Source organism: Rutilus rutilus (assembly GCF_951802725.1).
Source record: "Rutilus rutilus genome assembly, chromosome: 25".
NCBI lineage: Eukaryota > Metazoa > Chordata > Actinopteri > Cypriniformes > Leuciscidae > Rutilus > Rutilus rutilus.
Window position 1 is genome coordinate 10,015,646 of NC_140229.1, and position 20,645 is coordinate 10,036,290.

The following is a 20,645-nucleotide window of genomic DNA, read 5'->3' on the forward strand; positions in this document are numbered from 1 at the left end:
GATGGAATCATTAGGATCATTGCAATTTATCCAAATAAGCAAAAACAGGCTGATCTGCATTTAACTAAAATCATATGCAATTACCATGAACATGACCAAAAGACAAGGCCAGAGAGTGGAGATATAAAAATAACAACCGTTTCATCCTTCACAGACATAATAAATGCATTAAAACCATTAAATGTGAAATAACGAAACTAAATATGTCAAGAAAAGGGATTAAAGCTGCAGACCTTTGAGTGGGCAATGGAGAGTGTGTCCACCCACACACGCCAGCCTCCCCACTCGTACTTGATGGCATGGTAGAGCAGGATTCGGAATATGTTGTAGACCATTTCGGTGATCTTCTGCTCTTCCGGGTTCTTTGGGTTAATGTAGCCCAGAGAGAACATCCAGTCCTGCCACACTGAACACTGCAGCAGACACCTACACACACACACACACATTACACATTACAATGGTACCACAATGCCAATTTCGATGGAACGGACTAATTATTCAATCCAGCAGAATGTTAACTGAGTTAAAAGCTCTGTTTTTAACAGTGACTATTCTAATGGAAAACTAGTGTTTTTCAGAAGATACTGGATATTGCTAATTTCCTCTATTATACTTTGGGTAATCTAATTGCTTATTTGAAGTTAATATTCCAAAACACTAAATGACATGTAATCTTCAGCAAATTTCTAAATCAATATCCATTTTCATACTGTACATTATAATGTTGCGATTCAATTGGATATTTTGTTTTGTTTTAATAGTGTGTGAAACAGAGCACATAATGCAATTTTAAACATTTTAAACAGTAATAAACTCTATTATTGTCACATGACCTAATTATGACCCCCATGTTTAATTCATTCATGGAACACATTCACTCTTCCTTCACTCTTGCCATCTCAGATTCCCAAAACGTCTGCTCACTTCAGAATGCAGGGCTTGTTATAGAAAAACAAGCAGTCCCACTTCACCAATGCTAAAATATGCATTGCGATTTTGGTATGCAGTTGTAACCATGGCAGCAGCTGACTGAGTGGGCCTGGGTGCATGGTGCGCCACTGGTTTGTTTAGGATAAAAGTGTGTAGACACAAACATACACACCAGTAACTAAAGCTTACTAATGAGCAAATAAGGCAAACCTGAGTTGAAAAAGTGAGAGTCAAGTTTAGTCTCTCTGCAGGAACCCATGAAACAGAACAATGCAGAGAGAATGCCACTTCAAATCTTCATTCCTCAATGCATTAATTATGACACTAATTGATTTAATAGGAGGGAGCGTCTTTCCCACTGAGAGGGAGACGCTAAATGCTTTTGATGTTTGCATACAGCCTGCGTGTGTAAAAATATTGTAATGTCTGCATATGACTGGGTTTCTGTGGGAATGTTTGTATGTAGGAGATTTGTATGGCTGTGTGCTTTATCGTGTGATTTTTTATGCATGTTTATCTATAAATATTTGGGTTTGTTTGTATGTGTCTGGAGTGTTTTCTCAGAGGAGGTAAGGGAGGAATTGCCTTCTCAAATTGGATGAGAAAAATATAAATATAAAATCGAAATATTACAAATTGCAAATATGCTTTTAAAAATAGAATAGAATTGTTTGCTCATTGATATTCTACGCTTAATGTTTTCTACATGAAAAACTGTACATCAAACTTTTACTTTTGACAACAAAAACCCCCCGCAGATTTAGTGATCGCTACTTGTGTGAAAACGGCTTACCGTCTGTTCTCTCTGCTGTTGCTGAAGAGTTTGATCATATCGGACAGGAAGAGGCGTCGCACTTCCATCAGCTCAGCACTGGGGGAAGAGCTTTTAAGCAGCGTAGCCACAACCTTAAGAATCACTGAGAGAATCAAAAAGAAAAAAGAGAGGGGAAGATGTGGAAAGGGACAAGAGTTTGGACATTTAGACCATAGTTTAAACTAAGTACAGAGCAGTACCCTAGAAATGAAACAAACAACAGACACGACACTCACTGGGGTTTTGGATCTTGACTGTAGAATCGGGTTCTGGGTGAGGCTTGTGCACCACCTGAGTGCAAACCTGTTCTGTCAAGATCTATGTCAGACAAAATTCAGTTTGATTAAACCAGAATTCAGTTTTAAACACATTTTATTCAAAAATACAATCATAATTCTTATAAATATATAAGGCAAGGTTTCAGAGAGAAAATTACATAACACGTAATAATAATAATAATAACATAAAAAAAACAATTAAACATATTTTGAAAACAAATTTGATTAGTTATAAAAATATATATATGCATCTAATTAATTATATTTTATTGTTATTATATATTCTGTTCTATATTAATACGACCTATTCTTACATTGCATGAAAATATTATCTGTTTATTAACCGTTTATTAAACATTGGTGTGTTACATAATCCACTTTTTCATGCTTAAAAACACTTTTACTCTAGCTAAAATCACTGCATGGACAGCCTCTTTTGGCTCATTGCTTTAATAACTGTGGCAACAGATATTTATAAAAAGATATAAATGATTACAATGGTTATAATAAGACTTTAAATTGCATTAAATTGCATTTTTTACCATGAATATCAAGGACATGAATATTTCTTGATATTGGATAACTTGCTTCTGGTAAAATTTTATCATGGTGGTTATAATCATACAACCAAACAGATAATTTCTACAACGGCACGGCACTTGTGACTAAAAACGTTTGCAAGATTTTAAATTGCAACATAAACAAAAACAAAAATACTGAATGCACCTTTGGAAATACATTTATAATGCATTACATACAGGCATCATAGGAAGTGTTGCTAAAAATATACACAGACAGGCTAATACCTCGTAGAGTGTGTTGTAGGTGGTGATGGTCACAGTGCTGGTGTGCATCATTAGTCGTTCTCCGAGCAACGTGAAGAGGCTGTGTGTGTGCATGATCTCCACCTTCCTCCTGTACACAGACACACACACAGAGCACAGGGGAAGTGAGATCAGAGGCGCACGTGCCAGGTTGTTTGCGGTCACATCGGCGATGCAAAGGCAGGCAAAAACTCCCTCACGGGTTCAATTTTACCCCCAAGTCTTTCACACCATTAGGATCAATGAGGAGGTGCATGCTACTGGCACACTGATGCGATTAGAAGTGACACCACACTCCTCAAGGGCACACAAACACACAGCTGTCAGTGGCCCTCTTACAGCCTCTCGGAGACATCAGCATTCCCGAGCACATCAGTCAGGGGGAGGGGACGTGACAGCACAAAGACTGCCGGTCAAATGCATTTAATTCACCTCTCAGACACACACAAAAGACTGAATATGCAAATGACAGATTAATATGCAAATAAACGACACCAGTTCTGCAAGTGGGCGTGTCTAACATTAAGCTGAACTTTTGAAAAATATGTAACAACAGAGATATGAACACTGATCTTTTTTTATTATCCTTTATGTATTTTTTAAATAAATGTTGGTTATTTTGACACCTTTACTCCTAGGGAAGTCAAGAAAACAGGAAATGTTAAAGGGAGAAGGATCTGGAAATGACATCAACCAGATTTTATGTACGTTCTGATGATAAACAAGCGCAAACATTTCTTTGATTTTTAAATTTCATTTAATATGTAAGCAGGAAAGTAATGGGTGTCTAAATAATGATGTATAAGCTTCGTAGCATCATCTTCTCTTGTCTAAAGCTCTGCCTTGCCGGACACACGCTCTGTCAGAACGATTATTCTGGCAGCAGCCTGTGCGTTTAACACGTCCTGTCAGCTACAGAACACTGATTCCCTAAATGTGCTCTCTTCCCCTCCTGAAAGGGCAGGTTCATGTTTAAACTACAAAAAAAAACCATGAATGTGGCTGTGTTGTATCGAAGGGAATATTTCTATTAAAGGTAGTACTGTACCAGACTTTCAGAAATATGCGCTGCTGAAGCTCAAGAACTTAAAATAAAGAAAATTAACAGCATGTCTAACAAGATAGAAATAAAGAGCTAAAGTTAGCCATTGCTCAGTGAGACTTCAGATCAATTTGGCATGTTTTTAATAGAACTGTCAAAAATAACGTGTTCAAATTTATAAATATTTAAAGCAAATAAGCATTCATTTTATTCCCTTCTTGTCATTCTTTGGTTAGCGTTACAGTATACAGCATGATCACACTATCTATCTGTTGGTGCGAGAGAGAGAGAGAGAGAGAGAGAGAGAGAGAGAGAGAGAGAGAGAGAGAGAGAGAGAGAGAGAGAGAGAGAGAGAGAGAGAGAGCGAGAGAGCGAGAGAGCGAGAGCGAGAGCGAGAGAGAGAGAGAGAGAGAGAGAGAGAGAGAGAGAGAGAGCGACCAACCGAGGATGGTCCGCATATATGCCTATTCAAAGTCAAGTCAAGTCAAGTCAAGTCAAGTATATTTGTATAGCGCTTTTCACAATACAGATTGTATCAAAGCAGCTTCACAGTATTAAATTAAAATAATACAACAAGGTTTGTTTCTAGTGGAATTTATTGATAAAATCAAATTAGATATCCCCAGAATATCCCCAACTGAGCAAGCCAAAGGCAACAGTGGCAAGGAACCGAAAAACTCCATCAATACCCCTTTTCCACCAAGGCAGAGCTGGTGCTGGTTCGGAGCCAGAGCCTAGTTTCAAATCGGTTCTTTGTTTTTCCACCGCCAAAGCACCAGCTCCGAACCAGTAAAACTGGTTCTTAAGTAGCACCAAATCATTGCAGGGTCTAGAACGGAGCCAAGAAAGAACCGCTTGCGTCAGAGGCTGGGGGCGGGGTTACCGTGGCCAACAAGACTGAAGAGAAACTTGTGACCGCCATTTTTAAATAGCAGCTAGTCGAGCTAATAGCAGCTCGATTATAATATCCGTCTATGTAAGTTACGGCGAGCTGCACGAACGCGTTGGATTCGCCGTGTTTGGATGCCGATTTATTTTCGCAAACCCATGAGCATCCATAGTAACGCAACGTCTATTATTGTTGATGCCTTGTTCGAGATGCATCGGAGCAGCGTGGACCGATCAGAGATTCGGGAGTGTTTGGAGATCATACGACTCCTTGTGCTTTTTGATCGCTTTCGCAGTGCTTTGATTTCATGTGCTGATCGTTCTGCGAGAAGCCGATGCATCTCGAACAAGTCTGGTGTGTTTGTGTTTGGCGCTGCCGCACTAGCGTTGCTGGGCAACATGATACGTATGCAGTGACGTAAGATATAGCTCTGTTATGGCTCTCTGGCCGGTGGAAACGCAAACGGGTTCTTAGTAAGCTCGTCAGTCGAACCAACTCCGAACTGGCAATAGCTCTAGCTCTGAACCAGCACCCGGTTCTTGTTGGTGGAAAAGGGGTATTGTACCCTGGTATTGTATTGTGTCCTAAAACTCCATCAGGTGACCCAATGGAGAAAAAAAAACCTTGGGAGAACCCAGGCTCAGTCGGGGGCCAGTTCTCCTCTGGCGTTTATTAACTAGAGGCCGGATTGTAATTTGAACTGTAAGATTAAAAATATTATATGAATGCCTGGCTGAAGAGATGCGTCTTTAATCTAGTTTTAAACTGGGAGAGCGAGTCTGAGCAACGAACACTATCAGGAAGGCTATTCCAGAGTTTTGGAGCTAAATGTGAAAATGCTCTCCCTCCTTTGGTGGTTCTGGATATCCTAGGTATGACCAAAAGCCTTAAATTAAGTGATCTTAAAGAGCGCGATGGATTATAGGGCGATAGAAGATCCGTTAAATAGACTGGAGCTAAGCCGTTTAGGGCTTTATAAGTAAGTAGCAATACCTTGTAATTAATACGGAACTTTATAGGTAACCAATGCAGTGATGATAAAATCGGTGTTATATGATCATATTTTCTTGATCTAGTAAGAACTCTAGCGGCAGCATTCTGGACTAACTGTAGCTTGTTAATTGAGGATGCAGGACAACCGGCTAATAAAGCATTACAGTAATCTAGTCTCGAGGTCATGAATGCATGAACTAACTTTTATGCATCAGAAACTGATAGCATATTACGTAGCTTAGCAATGTTTCTCAGGTGGAAAAAGGCGGTTTTTCAAAGATCTGGTTTCCTTTCTCAGTTTTTGATCCTGTCAGTAACGTGCTTGTCTCAATGATTAAGACATGCAGGTGTAAGTGCAAAAATAAGTGTAAATACTTGTGATACTGTCGTTGTATCAAGAGGATCGATCGACACATAAAAACTAGGGTCACACTTTAGTTTAGGGTCCATTTCTCACTATTAACTAACTATTAACTATGACTTTTGCATCAATAAACTTAGTAAGGTAGTTGTGTTAAGGTCAGGTACTAATAAACCGCCAATATCATAGTAATATGCATGCTAATAAGCAACTAGTTAATAGTGAGAATTGCACTCTAAACTAAAGTGTTACCAAAACGCCAAAAAGTACAGTCCCTGGAGGATGATGTCATTAAGGAACTGGCTTTTGTTATTTAAAGGGATTGTACAAAAGACTTGCATGCTGAAAAAATATTTTGGCACAAAAAAATCATAATAATTTGATTTCAAATTACTAAGAGAACATATTGTTTAAAAAACATTTCAATTAGAAAAAAAGAAAACTTTTTTTAATTTTTTATAAATGTATGAAATAAATAGCAAAAAAAGATAATGATTTCAAAATAAAAAAAAGATTTCTAAATACCTCGCCAGTTTTTCATGTTAGAAGGCAGCCGGGGACAAAAGAAAAAATCTGTCCCCGGCATCATCTGTTCAAACCAGATGTAGTAAGACCATAATGAAGTAAAAAATGTAGTGAGGTGGAGGTTTCCACCTTCAAATTGTGAGCGTAATATTTTACAAAATATATTAAGACATACAGTACGACGGGGTCATGAAAAATAACCATAAAGTAGGAATGACCCAGCCAAGGTCTCTTTGCATGCTAACATTCAACATACAGCTTTGTATGCTCATATACAAGTCAAAATAGCCACACATCCTTCACACAAATGTTTTGATCATTAATACGCACTTGTGTCCAAGATGTTTCAGGAAGTAGCCAAGAACTTTTAGCGCTTGGACTCGTATACTCTCACTTTTGGAGGCCAGGAGCTTGTAGATGACTCTGAAAAGGAAATAGCAAAGATTCATAAATTGCAGTTTAATGTGTACTATCCCTTTAACCCTTTGGTTTTGGCACTTGCTATGTGAACACACACACACCAAACAAATGTACTCCTCATGGTCAAAAATGACCGCATTGGAAATGAATGGGAAACTAATTTCATCTAGTGGAAACCTTTGGTACTTCACCCAAACAAAATCTTACTGAAATCTTACCGAAATTTTCGTGCATTTTTCATAACAAGCGTAAAATTCTAAAGTTCACTTTTTTTCGCTTCAGTAACAATCTGCCAAGTGTCATCTTTAAAAAGAGACCAAACTGAAGTGTGTGCTCCAAAGCATTCAATATTTTGTTTAAGTTGTAAAATTCATTTTCAGGTCTATCCTCAAAAAGATGAGAATAACTGTGATTACATATCTGAATCGATTGGCAGCCCTAGTAATAAAATGTTATAAGGGGAGGGCAGATCAAACAAGAATTCACAGGGAAGGCAGTTCAAATAAGCACTTAGGTCCCTTGTGATCGGTTGTGAGGCAAGAGGAAATGCGATTGATGCAGCTGTGACAGACCAAATCTATTTCAGTTACATAACCAGACCGTGCAAGAGCCGTTTGTCCCTGAGGCCTCACCGTATTCCATTCCTCTGGTCGAAGGCAGGGATCATGGAGGCGGGGTGTTCAGACATGAGTGCGACCAAGAGCTGAAGCACATCATGGATGTTTTCGTCCTATAGGAGAGAAAAATGAACAAACAGACATTGAACCACACCAGAGTAGACGGTAATGATCCACTAGATACCCTTCAAATGTCTGGGTGTTATATAATCCTGCACTTAACTAGCAGTTTTCAGGATTCATTTGGTGTTTTCAATCAAATGGCTGCAGTACAGCAATTTCATGGGACTCGATCAAAACATTAATGCAGCTTTCAGGATAATACTAGCGCCTTCCTGATGGACTCAAAGACGTCTGCACTTCTGACACCTGAGGTGAACATTTCAGCCTTCCAGACTGATTAAAGCAGCTTGTTTTTCATCAAGAACATGGAGCATGGCCTGTTTGATAAAGGCTAAAGAAAAAGAGCCCATAAGACCTTTTGCTCTGTTTATTCATCGGTTTTACCTCATGCATGGTTAGCAGGTAGTTCAGTATACTCTGCAACTCATCTTCCTTCACTCCTCGGTCCTAAAAAAAAAAAAAAAAAAAAAAAAAAAAAGAGTAATTGTAACCACAGTTATATTACATTATAATACTTACAGTATCCATTCATTGTTACACCTTTGAAAAGTATAATGTATTAAACACATGACAAACAAGCCATTTTAGATGTAACGAGGAATCAGCGAAAAACTGCATTTTAACTTTGGTTGCAAATACTTATCAAAAGATATACTGCATTCAAATTTTGAAAATGTATAAACGAATGCAAACACGTATCAAACATATGAAAAATATAAACAACATACAACAAGCGTTACTAGGTTGTGAATTATTTTATCAATAAAGAAATGAATAATAGTAATTTAAAAAATAGAAATATCCACATTTTCAATTTGAACATTTCCACTGTTTTGCTTTGTTGATATTTGAGGTTTAAGGCACGCTTACATGCTATGCATATTGGCTTTGAAATATTCTATTATTTTTTTGCCTTTTGAAGACATACTTACATTTTTCTGTTTTCTGTAATTTCTGTTAATTAAGTTGGGTATTTTAACAAAAAGGCAGCGGCTAAATGAATAAAACGTGCTGCTTGGCGACCACATTGTGCTTCCCAAAACAGGACAATAGCCTAGAGTTCACACAAAACGCATATTTCTTTGTGTCGAGAGATGATCCATAATGCAACTCTCTCAAGTGTTGGCCCCATCAGGCCGTTTGTGTTGTTTAAAAAAAAAAAAAAAAATCAATAATTGCATTAAAATACATAAAATGCACAATTAAAAATAGTGATATACATATATACATACATATATAAAACATACAGTATACACACACACATACTGTATATATGTATATACACACACACACACACACACACACACACACACACACACACATTTTTAATATGTACAAATTGAAATAAAAATATAAAAAAATACTTAAAACGAAAATCTATAGTGATTTTGTACAGTCTCACCTTGAGAATGAGCTGTTTGAGGAAAAGCAGCATGAACGCCCGCAGGGATATAATTTCCTTCTGAGAGGGCCGTGGACCATCTGTAAGAAAACACAGTAATTTACAACAATAGACTACTTGCACAACTACTTCCCCATTCTAGTTAGTACATATCGGGAGTTTCCGGTTAGAGCGTTCAGCGTACCTACATACATGAGAATGCAGATTATCACTGTTTTATGGCTGCCAAAACAATACATAATGATCTCTGTATTAATTATCTTGAGCCTGCTGAAATGTTACTATAAATATATTTTCTTTCCAACTGTGCATTATGAATAATAAATAGGCTAAATATATTTATCCACTAATCTGCAGCAGTCCTATATGCCCGTCTTCTCATTAAGTTTTTTCTCTGACATTTCATTCCTGTTGGGTTTACATTTTTAAATGAAATTGACTATTAAAAGGATAAATGTTGACCATTAAAATGTTTGTGGTTCGTACTGATGTTATTCATCTGTTCTCATACACTTCAGCGTCGCGGTCACTAGTTTAGATGAACACTGACACTCTGTGGTGAAATAATGGCATATTTTTAACACCCGCTGCTTCTCAGATCCGCTTGGGTTGGATTAAAAACGTCATGTTCCGATAAGTCTGGAAAATTCTGCACACAGTAAACATCAGAATATACCTTCTCCCGTCAATAAAAATTGCCACATTTTTAAATCGTATTGTGGACACTCATTTTAGGTGGCGTTTGTTCAACTCATTGACCACAGTACATTGAAAGTAAACATAACTGGAAATAAGTGAGACGTACTATTTCCAAACAGAAGTGCGTCACGAAGCTCAGTGCAAGTGGTCCATTACATCGGTTGCACACATCTAAACTCTTAAGAAACACCTGCGTATGGCATTTATATAAACCTGAGATGCTTAAAGAGGTGGTTGATTATGATTTCACTTTTCTAACTTTAGTTAGTGTGTAATGTTGCTGTTTGAGCATAAACAACATCTGCTAAGCTACAATGCTCAAAGTTCAAAGCAAAGGGAGATATTTGCTTTTAAAGAAAATGCTTTTTAAGGACTACAACAAACAGCTGGTAGGGACTACACGACATTCCTCTCGGGTTAGTGACATCACCAACCCTGGAATTTACATAAACTCCGCCCCCTGAACACGATTTATAGATTATCAAGACAGAATATGGTAATCAATGACTAGAAGATAACTACACATAAGCTACATAAATTCACCAACTAACCATTCAGAAATGTTGTTTACATGTTGTCTCTTCTTGAGTCTCTCCATCTTTCTGACTTCGGTTTGAACATAAAAGGCTGAAAGTGTTTGAAATGTTCAGTGCATGTCTGTGTGAGGTAAAAGGACACGAGCTCTTGAAGCTCCGCCCACTGTGCCAGGAGCAGCAGCTCATTTGCATTTAAAGGAACAGACACAAAAAGGTGCGTTTTTGCTCACCCTCAAAAAGTGACAACTTTAACATGCTATATAAAAATATCTGTGAGGTATTTTGAGCTAAAACTTCACACACACACTCTGGGGACATCAAAGTCTTATTTTTCATCTTGAATGAAAAGGGCATTATACCACCCCTTTAAAATGTGCTATTAGTCATCATCAATGAACCAAAAAACAAGCAAAATGCCTTATGCAATTTTTATTCCTAAGCTAATGGTGAAAAAAAACATATTTAACAGAGCTGACGTTATAAAATGTGTCACTCTCTTTGAATATTTCCCAAAACTGACAAAAACAAAACAAAAAAACTAACATGTTTTTCTAGTGACTCATATTAATGAACAAACTAAAACCCGGAGCTTGTAAGGAATTACTTGTTTCATTTTTCAGGGACGAGGGAAAAGCCGCAGTTCAAAGCTGCAAGTTTCTTACGATGGGTTCAAACTGAATATAGCACAGTGACACACAACACACAAGAAAAACAGCACTTAAGACACAGCTTAGGGAATACAAGCCCCTAAACGACACACCAACCCCATTTCCAAACCACACAACCATCTATTTCTCTTACAATCCCTCACTATCTTTCTCAAACAGACACAAACGCACTCCTCATCTTTTATTGAACACGCGGTGCACAGACGCTACAAAGCTGCCATAAAAAATTCACATCGCTTCCTATATGAAAAGCCGCAGATCAGTGCATGCGTGTGATGTAATGAAGCAGGTCAGCGGCTTTTCCCATCTCAAGCCATGTTCATCCCCACATCAAGTGTGTGTTGGTGTGTGTCGTCATTGTCCTTGTGCTGCAGTTCAGTACTCTGTGTGTAGTTACATATACAAGTGCTCTGTGGCAGTGAGGATTTGTACGCTATGAACGTGGTCAAGGTCTATTTGTAGCCAGGTATATCCCTTGACCTTTCCCAGCTGCAGTGATTTGGTGCAGTGAGAGAATTGATGACCGGGTGTGTAGACTGTGCTCTTCTAGAGATCTGGAAGGACAGATCTGTTTTGGGTCAGTGCATGTGTGTCTCACAGCATTCAGCGTGATGACCACCACACAGCATCACAAGGGTCAAAGCAAGGTCAGTTAAGAAGATCAATCAATGCTTCCTGTTATCATCACAGATCTGTGGCATTTGCAAGAACACGACAAAATATACGCTGTAAAAAAATTGCTTCCTTATTTTTAAGTACAATCTACATGGATATTTAAGTCATTTCAACTTAAATCACATTAAACTGACTTAAAAAATAGTTGAATCTTGTATAACTTATAAAAAAAAGTTGAAATTACTTATTTTGATGAGTTAAAGCAATGTAAAAACATGTGTTGTCATAACTTATTGATCATATAATTTTTTACAGTGTATGTCAATGACTTTGAATCCATGTAACAGTTATGCAAATTAATCCTTTGTGAAATGCAATTAGAATTAGATTAAGGCTGTTTTTGTTGACCAAAAGTTTGTTAATTTACATTTAAACTTTTACATCGCCTGGATTTATTAATCCAATTAAGACTTAGCAGATTAAAAGGAGTCAAAATTAACACTTCAGTACATCACATGGAAACAAACACACTCTACAATGTGACAGACCCATGCAGCATCATGGGAAGGGCAACGGGGTTGCCATGGTGACACTGGCTCTGCATCTAACCGAGATAAGCAGCCACAAGTCACAGTGCTATCTGAAGTACACAGGGAGGGGAAGAAAGAAATGCAACTACAGGCTTGTCTAAATGGATCAACACATCCGCTATATAAATATAATAGAAGAGAATGGACAACATCCAAAAAACTGAAAAACACGCACAGCTTTTATGCACACAGCATATCAAAGAGTGATTTACCCTATTTTTACATTAAAATGACTTTTGCCGTTATCTTATGTTCATCTTTAAAAGCATTCTAAATGTAATACTTGGCAAATCTGAAAATTAATATCCATTTCTCATCCTGAATGTTATAATGTTGTGATGACTAAATTCACATTTAAAAAACACATTTTTGATTTGTGTTTTCCTTTTAATTTACATGCATTGACCAGAATTTTAATATCAGTGCATACTATTATATAAAATATAAAGTATATAAATAAAGTATATTTTATATAAGTATTAAGTATATAAGTTTTAAATTCAACTAAATTATGTTCATTTGAATTTTCTATTCAACAAGTAATTTTTTTTTTTATCTCAGTTTCCACAAAAATATTAAGGAGCACAACTGTTTTCAACATTAATAATAACAAGAAATGATTCTTGAGCAGCAAACCAGCATATTAGAATGATTTCTGAAGGATCATGTGACACTGAAGACTGGGAGTAATGATGCTGAAAATTCAGCTTGCCATTACAGGAATAATTCACAAAAGTTGTTTTAAGCTGTAATAATATTTCACAAATTAATTGTGTATTGTATTTTTGTAGCTTTGGTGAGTATAAGAGACTACTTTCAAAAACACAACAAGTCTTACAGACTTTTGAACATTAGCCGCCATCTTGTGATGCCTAAATTTACATTTAAAACAATTGATTTTATTTCTCAGTGTTTTGTTTTTAATTTATTTATTTAGAAAAAAATAAACTGTATAGAACTGTAATATTGCCCATTTATTGGTTATTGGCCATGACATATACAAAAATAACTATAGGCTTATTTGCATTGGCAAGACGTTTAATATCAGTGCATCTTAATATACAATAAAATGTTATATGCTTGGTTAAACAAGGAGATGATTGAGATCATCTGTATTGGGAAGCTAATGAGCAATTCTTATGATGTCAGATAATTACTGCTGCAGCTGACAGTAAAACACCTCATGATGCTGTTAGACATGTTGGATGCAACAAATCATTCAATTCACTACACCATCTATCTAACTCAGAGACTCACCTCTGGGAATGACAGCCCAGGAAGGAGAAAGAGAGAGATGGCAAACAGATGGAAAAACTGACAGATTTTGCATGTGGCATTTGGGAAAACAGTAAAAAATGAAGGAGAAACAAGTGAAAGAAAAACTACAGCGCGTGAGAAAATTAGACAAGTAAGAGACTGATAAAATGGGAAAGGGAGAGAAAAATGGAAAACAAGAGTGAGACAGAGAGAAAGTAATCTTGAGAGAAAAACAAGATTTACAATGAAGAGAGAACAGAAGTCTGAGGCACAAAAGTGCACAGGATACGAAAATAGACTGAGACAGAGGGGGGGAAATGGAGTGGGCTGTGTTTCAAGATTCATTCACACTTAATATTGCTAGCTGTCTTTCTGTAGACACACGCTCCACCCTGCCATAACCGGCTAGCATGTGTGAGGACTTCTGAACCGCTGAGCTGTTCCCAGAACGTGTATCTCCTCTGTGGTATATTGTTTTGTTCAAATCAAAATGAACATGAGATCTCAATATCTAGGGATTCATTTAGGCCAATGTTGGTACCTGACCCTGCCAGCAAAGTGCAACTGTTCAGAATCCACATATGGCTGTAAACACTGCAAGTTGATGCATGTTTGAGCACTCACCGAGGCCTTTAGGGGTGATACCGCTGCTTTCCAGAGGGTTGCTGGCCCAGTAGTAGTATTTGAGGGTGTGCATGAGCTGCAGGACCGTGCCCACTCTGCGGATGGTGCTGTAGATGGTGGCAGTGCCAATGAATTCGGCCGACAGGTACGTGTAGAGGGAAAGCTGAACCTGAGATATGGAAAACACACAGTGGATCACAATTTAAAATGGGCTGAAAGGGTAATAGTAAAAAGGAACGTTCCAGTCTTAGATGCTGATTGGTCAATACAGACTTACTAAAATACAAAGAGCTGTTCTACTGGAAGGATGACACTTAGTTTTCTTTTACGAATATTATAAAATAAAATAAAATAATAATTTTTTAAATTACAAAATAAAAAATATATATTTTTAATGTATTAAAATAATTAGCTAAATAAAACATTTTAATACACTTTTTGTCTTTAATATTATAATATATTGTTAAAAAAAATTGTTAATTTTTTTTTATTTTTAAACAAAACAATGATATTTTAAAATATATTTTAGCAATAAGGCATTCAAGGCTGTTGTGAATATGCTATATTGTGAATAACACCTTAAAATATAGTCACCACATTCACTATCATTCAAAAGTTTGGAGTCGGTAGGATAATTTTATGTTTTTGAAATAAGCCTCACCAAGGATAAAAATACAGTGACATTTGAATATATTTTAAAATATAATTTATTCCTGTGCTGGGAAAGCTGAATTTTCTCATTATTATCAATATTAATAATCTGTGATACATTTTTTCATAATTGTTTGATGAAAAGAACATTCATAAGAACAACATGTATATGAAATATAAATTTGTTGTTACATTATCAATGCCTTTACTGCCACTTTTACTGCGTCTTTGCTGAATAAAAGTGATTTACCTAAAAATTAAATTCTTTAACCCCAAACATTTGAATGGTAGTGTATATTATCCTACTCTTCCTTTAGCTGGAACAACTGATAAACTTTCCAAGAGTCAACAAATATGTATGAAAAACACATCTGGGTTACAGATAAAAAAATAAAAAAACGATTATCTTAAAGCCATCCCTTTGGGAACCTCACACATACATACACACACACACTTATTACACAAAGTCACTTCTTACACTGATCAACATGGACATGCTACTGTAATTAGGCTCAGGCTTAATGATGCTGCCGTGGAAACCACATTTTATCAGTGCGTTTAATCTCATGTTGACCCAGCCTGCTGATTCAGGTCAATATCATGGGGACATTTCCCCTCAAACTAAATTACAGCTTTATATGCAAGCAGGTCAAAGAGAAAGCAAGACCACGAGGACCTCTTTATGACAAGCTGAATCCACTTTAACATTTTCTTAAGGAAAATATAAGAAGTGCCTGAGCTAAAATCGCTGCAATGCATTTGCTAAGGTGTTATGGGTGGGTTTTTAATGAATTGTGAGGGATTTGAAAAAAAAATTCTTCAGAACAAGTTAGAACATTAAAAAGTGTGAAATCTGCCTCAATCCGAAAAACCTGAGCTATAACTTCTTTACCAATAACCTCTTTCTTTTTTCTATAGAAATAATCTTTCATATATCTGCTTCCTGTACTCCAACGTTCACTTTATCTCTCTCTTTTTCATTCCCTCTGGATGTTTCTTCGTTCTCTCTATCATAAAGGGCTGTAGTCGCTGTGGGATATTCACTCCTCCGCATGGAAGGGTGAGGGAACAAAAGCGGACGATCGTTTCATCCTGCGGTCATGTTTCCCAGGTCATTATCCAATAATTGAGCCTGCCTGCTTTTGTAGAGGAAAGGCACTTTTTTCCAAATAAGTAAATCAAGTGCCTTTGAATGCAAAGCTTTCTCACACACTTCACACCCAGTAAGCTTGGTGGATAAAAATATCTAGCTACATATGCTTTGAGCAATCATCAAGTTCTGCATGCATAATGTAAGTGACTGACTGTGTTACAATGTCATTAACACCTCACTTACAAGACCTTTAGTAGTTCCATTGTACACAGATGGTCTCAAGACTATATATCGCATCTATTGCAATGTTCACTTGTTTCTCTTACTGAAACAAAAAAATAATTATTATGTGGAAAATCTATACATTTATTTGAAAATGTAATTAAAACACTGATCCTTTGCATTTAAATACAATGTGAAAATACATGTAAAATACATGTATACTACCATTGAAAGGTTTAGCGTAAGATGCTAAGTTTAAATTACAATAACAAAAAAAATACATTTATTAATTTATTATTTATCATAGAGTAGTTACAAAATGTCTATTTTGAATAAATATTTTTCTACTGAACTTTCTATTCATCAATAAATACTGAAAAAAAGTGTCAATTTCCAAAAAAACATTAAGCATCACAACTGTTTTCAACATTGATAATAAGAAGAAATGTTTTTTTTACGTGGAAATGAAGCAGTCTGTCAACAGGTTGAAGTACAGCAACAAAAGCTATAGCAAAACATCTCTTTTTTTTCTTTTAAATGGTTACATTTATCGTGTTTGTTGAATAATTTTTGATTAGAGTGGAAATCCATTTACTAAATAATGTTAATTAGACCGCTTCATTTCCACTTTAAGCACCAAATCAACATTACAGTTAATGAAGACTGATAATGGCTGCTGATAATTCAGCTTTGCCATCACAGGAATACATTACATATACTGTATTATAATATATAGAATAGAAAACTGCTATTTTAAATTGTAATAATATTACAAAATATTACACTTTTTACTGTTTAATGCAGCCTTTGTGAGCATAAGAGACTTCTTTCAAAACTTTCAAATCTTACAGACTTTTGGAAGCTAGTGTAACATACTGCAATCCTTTGAAATATTATTTAAAAAGTAACACCAATGGCTAATCCATGGGGATTGCAACATTTAACAACAATGGACAGATGTGAAACGTGACTCTTCACGTGTGGGACGAGCTCACCTTAGCTGGTGTATGGATCCAGATGGCAGCATTAAACAAAACGTGATCACATAGCTGCTTCAGTAAAGGAGCTCCATGTGTCAACCCATCTAGATACTTGGCAAAGGACAGAAACTGCTCCAAAACCGCCCTGGTGATGTGCATCCGAGAAGACTGATGAAGAGAGAGAGAGAGAGAGAGAGAGAGAGAGACAGCATGGGAGATGAGACAGATAGTGTATTTCAGGCTTTTAACACTAACAGAAATGCTAGACAGGGGACAAAAGATTTTGGTTATGTGACAAGGCCACGATGCAAGCTATACTCAACCCTGTATCATACAAGCAGTGCAAGTTTGAATCAGACACAATTTTGGCCATAAGTAATTATAACTTTTATTGAGTGGGCGACTATCTTACCTTCTCTAGCAAATAGCCAATGACCAGGAAGCCTTTTCCGCCCAACATCTGCTCCTGCATGGCTACTGAACTCTTCAACAACTCCACTAGGAAAGCGAGGAGAGTGGCACTGCAAGAGTAAATGAAAAAAATGTATTTAAATATGTAGCTTTTGTGAGAGAATGGGATTAGAATACAATGTGTAATGAGTTTGAACCTGCATCTCTAACATGAGCACCAAGGCTCAACATATCTGCAGGACAGCAACTAAATCACAGCTCCAATATTCATTACATCTCATATGGTAGATAAATGTTTAGGGACACCTCAAGGACAAACTAATATATATTTATACATAAAAATGTACAGCACACACACACACACTCATAATGATGGTTCCCCTCCCTAGAAGCGATATAAACAACGAGCACGAAATGTCTAGGTTTCTTAAATGATGTTGTTGAGGTGATGAGATTGCTGATGAAATGTCTCTTTCTGAACTGCCATAAGCCGACGGATGGGCCGGTGACCTCACCCATCTCCCCGCAGACTGTAAACCCCAGCGGGGAACATTACCACTGATCGATACCCCACAGACCTCTGCTCCGATGATTATGCCTGCCAGCTCACTGCTGATCTCTAATCTACTCGCCATGCCTATGAGCTCACAGAGCAGAACCACACGGCGACCTGAGAAATGAGGGTACGGCCACACCAGCCTCCCATCCCTCCTTGAGCGGTCTAGTGTCTATATGAACATAAATCTCTCAAAATCCAACATTCTTTCTGTCACGCTCTATTTCTATCCGAGAATGACAGATTCTATTTATAATTCATGGCAGACGTTCCTGACAGTGACTGACTTGAGTTTCAGTCTGCATTATGGCACTAACTTATTATCAAATGCAAAACTAGAAGCTTTGGACTCAAGTTTTGAGTGGGCCATGTAGACATTACTTCAACATTTACAATACAAATAATGACTGTTTTCAAACAGGTTTCTCAATAACGACTGGTTGAGTTTTTGAGATATTGGTAGCTCCCCAAACTCACACAACTGGTTAAGCCAATGTTTCTGTGTTGGTGTGGTTTGGATGATCAAAACAAACAGATTCAACAGAACAAACAAAGAACAAACAAACAGAAAAAGGCTTAGAAAATCATTCTTTTGTAACATTATAAATATCTTTACTGTCACTTTTGATCAATTTAATGCGTCCTTGAATCTTAAAATGAATTTTACTGGCCCCAAACTTTGAACAGTAGTGTATTTAGTATACTGTAGTAAAGCCTCTGATTATTACAAATTAGAATATTCTCTTTAAGATATAAATGTCATTTTATAAATATAAGTAAAAAAAAATAAAAAAAAAGATCTACTGAACCCTGAGTATTGAAATTCTAAATTTAGCTCAGTGGATCTGCAGTCTGTATGGTCGACACTCACCAGACGGTTGTCTCCACAGGGCTGTCGTTGGGTTGCCTGTAGTCCAGCTGAGAGAAGAGCGGGAAAAGAACTTGGATTCCTCCAATGGAGTGGATGGCGCTGTGGATGGAGTGAGTGACGATAGCCTTCACATCCTGCATACACAAGCAAAAATGACTTATTAGAAAACTGAATATAAAGCGTTTTCTGGAAAATCTTCATAGAAGGCCATAATGCATTATATATATGAATACAGTATACAATATAATGTACATTATAATCAACATGTTGAGCCTAAAAAAGCCATTTAGCCTTACAATATAGCACATTTCACACAATATAGCACAGTCTCTCATACCATTGTGCTTATATTTTCTGTGTTACAACCATAATGTCAATGCCATTAACCAAATTATAAATATACTTACTTGGAATTATAAATATGTTTGGAATTCTTAGATAATTTGCCTAATTTTAAGAGTGTCCTAAATAAATGTGTGATTAAATGGCTATTTTTCAACATTTAAACACTTTTCACAAAAAAAAAAGAAAAAAGAAAAGAAAAGAGGAACAGGAAGTTACACCGAAACCGAAATACACATTTTGTTTAATGAATTATTCCAAACCATTCCCTCTCTACATAAATATTTTTTTTCAGGTCTATTCAGGTTTTTTTTTTTCCTCAAGAATCAGTGAACAACAGCAGTGATAAACATGATGTTATTTCTGTGTAAGAGAAACAACCGACCTGCAGCATTAGGGCATGTGGCGAGTGCACAAATATGGAGGAGTTTTCCCTGGGCGAGGACTCCAGGCACAGCTGTGCGTCGGTGGCTTTAGCGTTGTAGGTGAAGGCAATGCTGCTGGCCAACTTCCCATCATACAAAACCTGCTTATGGTGCTCAGCCAGGTGGATGTCGCTTTCTGACTTGAACTTAAACGTGCTCTGTGAAAAAAAGACAATTCAAGTTTGGTAAATGAGTAACATCCTTCAAACAAAGTTCTCTCACATTTTGCTTCTCTTTCAGCTTCTCTTGGCAGCGGGCTTGTGGAAAGCACCAGGGACTGGGCTGCATCCAAGAGGACTGATACTAATAATAATAATAATAATAATAAAAAAGCTTTAATTACTGAGGCACAGAGCAGCCACACACACAGGCGTACATTATCTTAATGAAGCTCTGGCTGCAGAAATGTGCCATTTCACTAATGGCTCTGAGCGTGAGTGTATGCCGGTATGAGCATGTGTGTGTAAATGTGCATGTATCTGCAAAATCTCTCTCATGTGAAGCACTTTGTGCCACTAGTCATCTATTCAACTGAGGGAGTGAATGAGGGACTTACATAAGATCATGCAGAATTTCCTGACTGTGCATGACAGGATTTTCAACTCACCATTTAATTTGCTTTTCCCTCAAGATTTTATATATGGGATGTTTGGAAACTATTTATTTTGATCTTATTAGGATTTTTTAAAATGCATTTTACCCAGTGAACAGCCTTTGTGTAAGTGTTTTACTCCGATAAATGTGTAATTTAAAGGCATCCATCCATCCATTTTCCAAACCAAATGTCATATTGAGGAAGCTGGAGCCTATCCCAGCATTTCAAGCCATAGGCAGGGAAAAATCCTGGACATGTGGCCAATTTAAAGACATGTAACAACAAATATACT

At 36.8% G+C, this 20,645-nt stretch overlaps 1 protein-coding gene across 10 annotated transcripts in view; it reads right to left on the minus strand.

Moving 5' to 3' along the window:
- The window catches only part of nbeaa (neurobeachin a), a 130,444-nt gene that overhangs the window by 32,754 nt on the left and 77,045 nt on the right, over positions 1–20,645 (minus strand). For all 10 annotated transcript variants that reach the window (XM_084401283.1, XM_084401282.1, XM_084401279.1 and 7 more), the window contains exons 9-21: positions 19,719–19,916; positions 18,992–19,125; positions 17,566–17,674; positions 17,169–17,321; positions 14,208–14,376; positions 9,219–9,298; positions 8,201–8,263; positions 7,709–7,806; positions 6,987–7,079; positions 2,829–2,937; positions 1,981–2,062; positions 1,724–1,847; positions 234–426 (exon numbers count right to left, since the gene is read on the minus strand). In XM_084401283.1, coding sequence (XP_084257409.1) covers positions 234–426; positions 1,724–1,847; positions 1,981–2,062; positions 2,829–2,937; positions 6,987–7,079; positions 7,709–7,806; positions 8,201–8,263; positions 9,219–9,298; positions 14,208–14,376; positions 17,169–17,321; positions 17,566–17,674; positions 18,992–19,125; positions 19,719–19,916 — 1,605 coding nt within the window. The remainder of the gene's footprint in view (positions 1–233; positions 427–1,723; positions 1,848–1,980; positions 2,063–2,828; positions 2,938–6,986; positions 7,080–7,708; positions 7,807–8,200; positions 8,264–9,218; positions 9,299–14,207; positions 14,377–17,168; positions 17,322–17,565; positions 17,675–18,991; positions 19,126–19,718; positions 19,917–20,645) is intronic.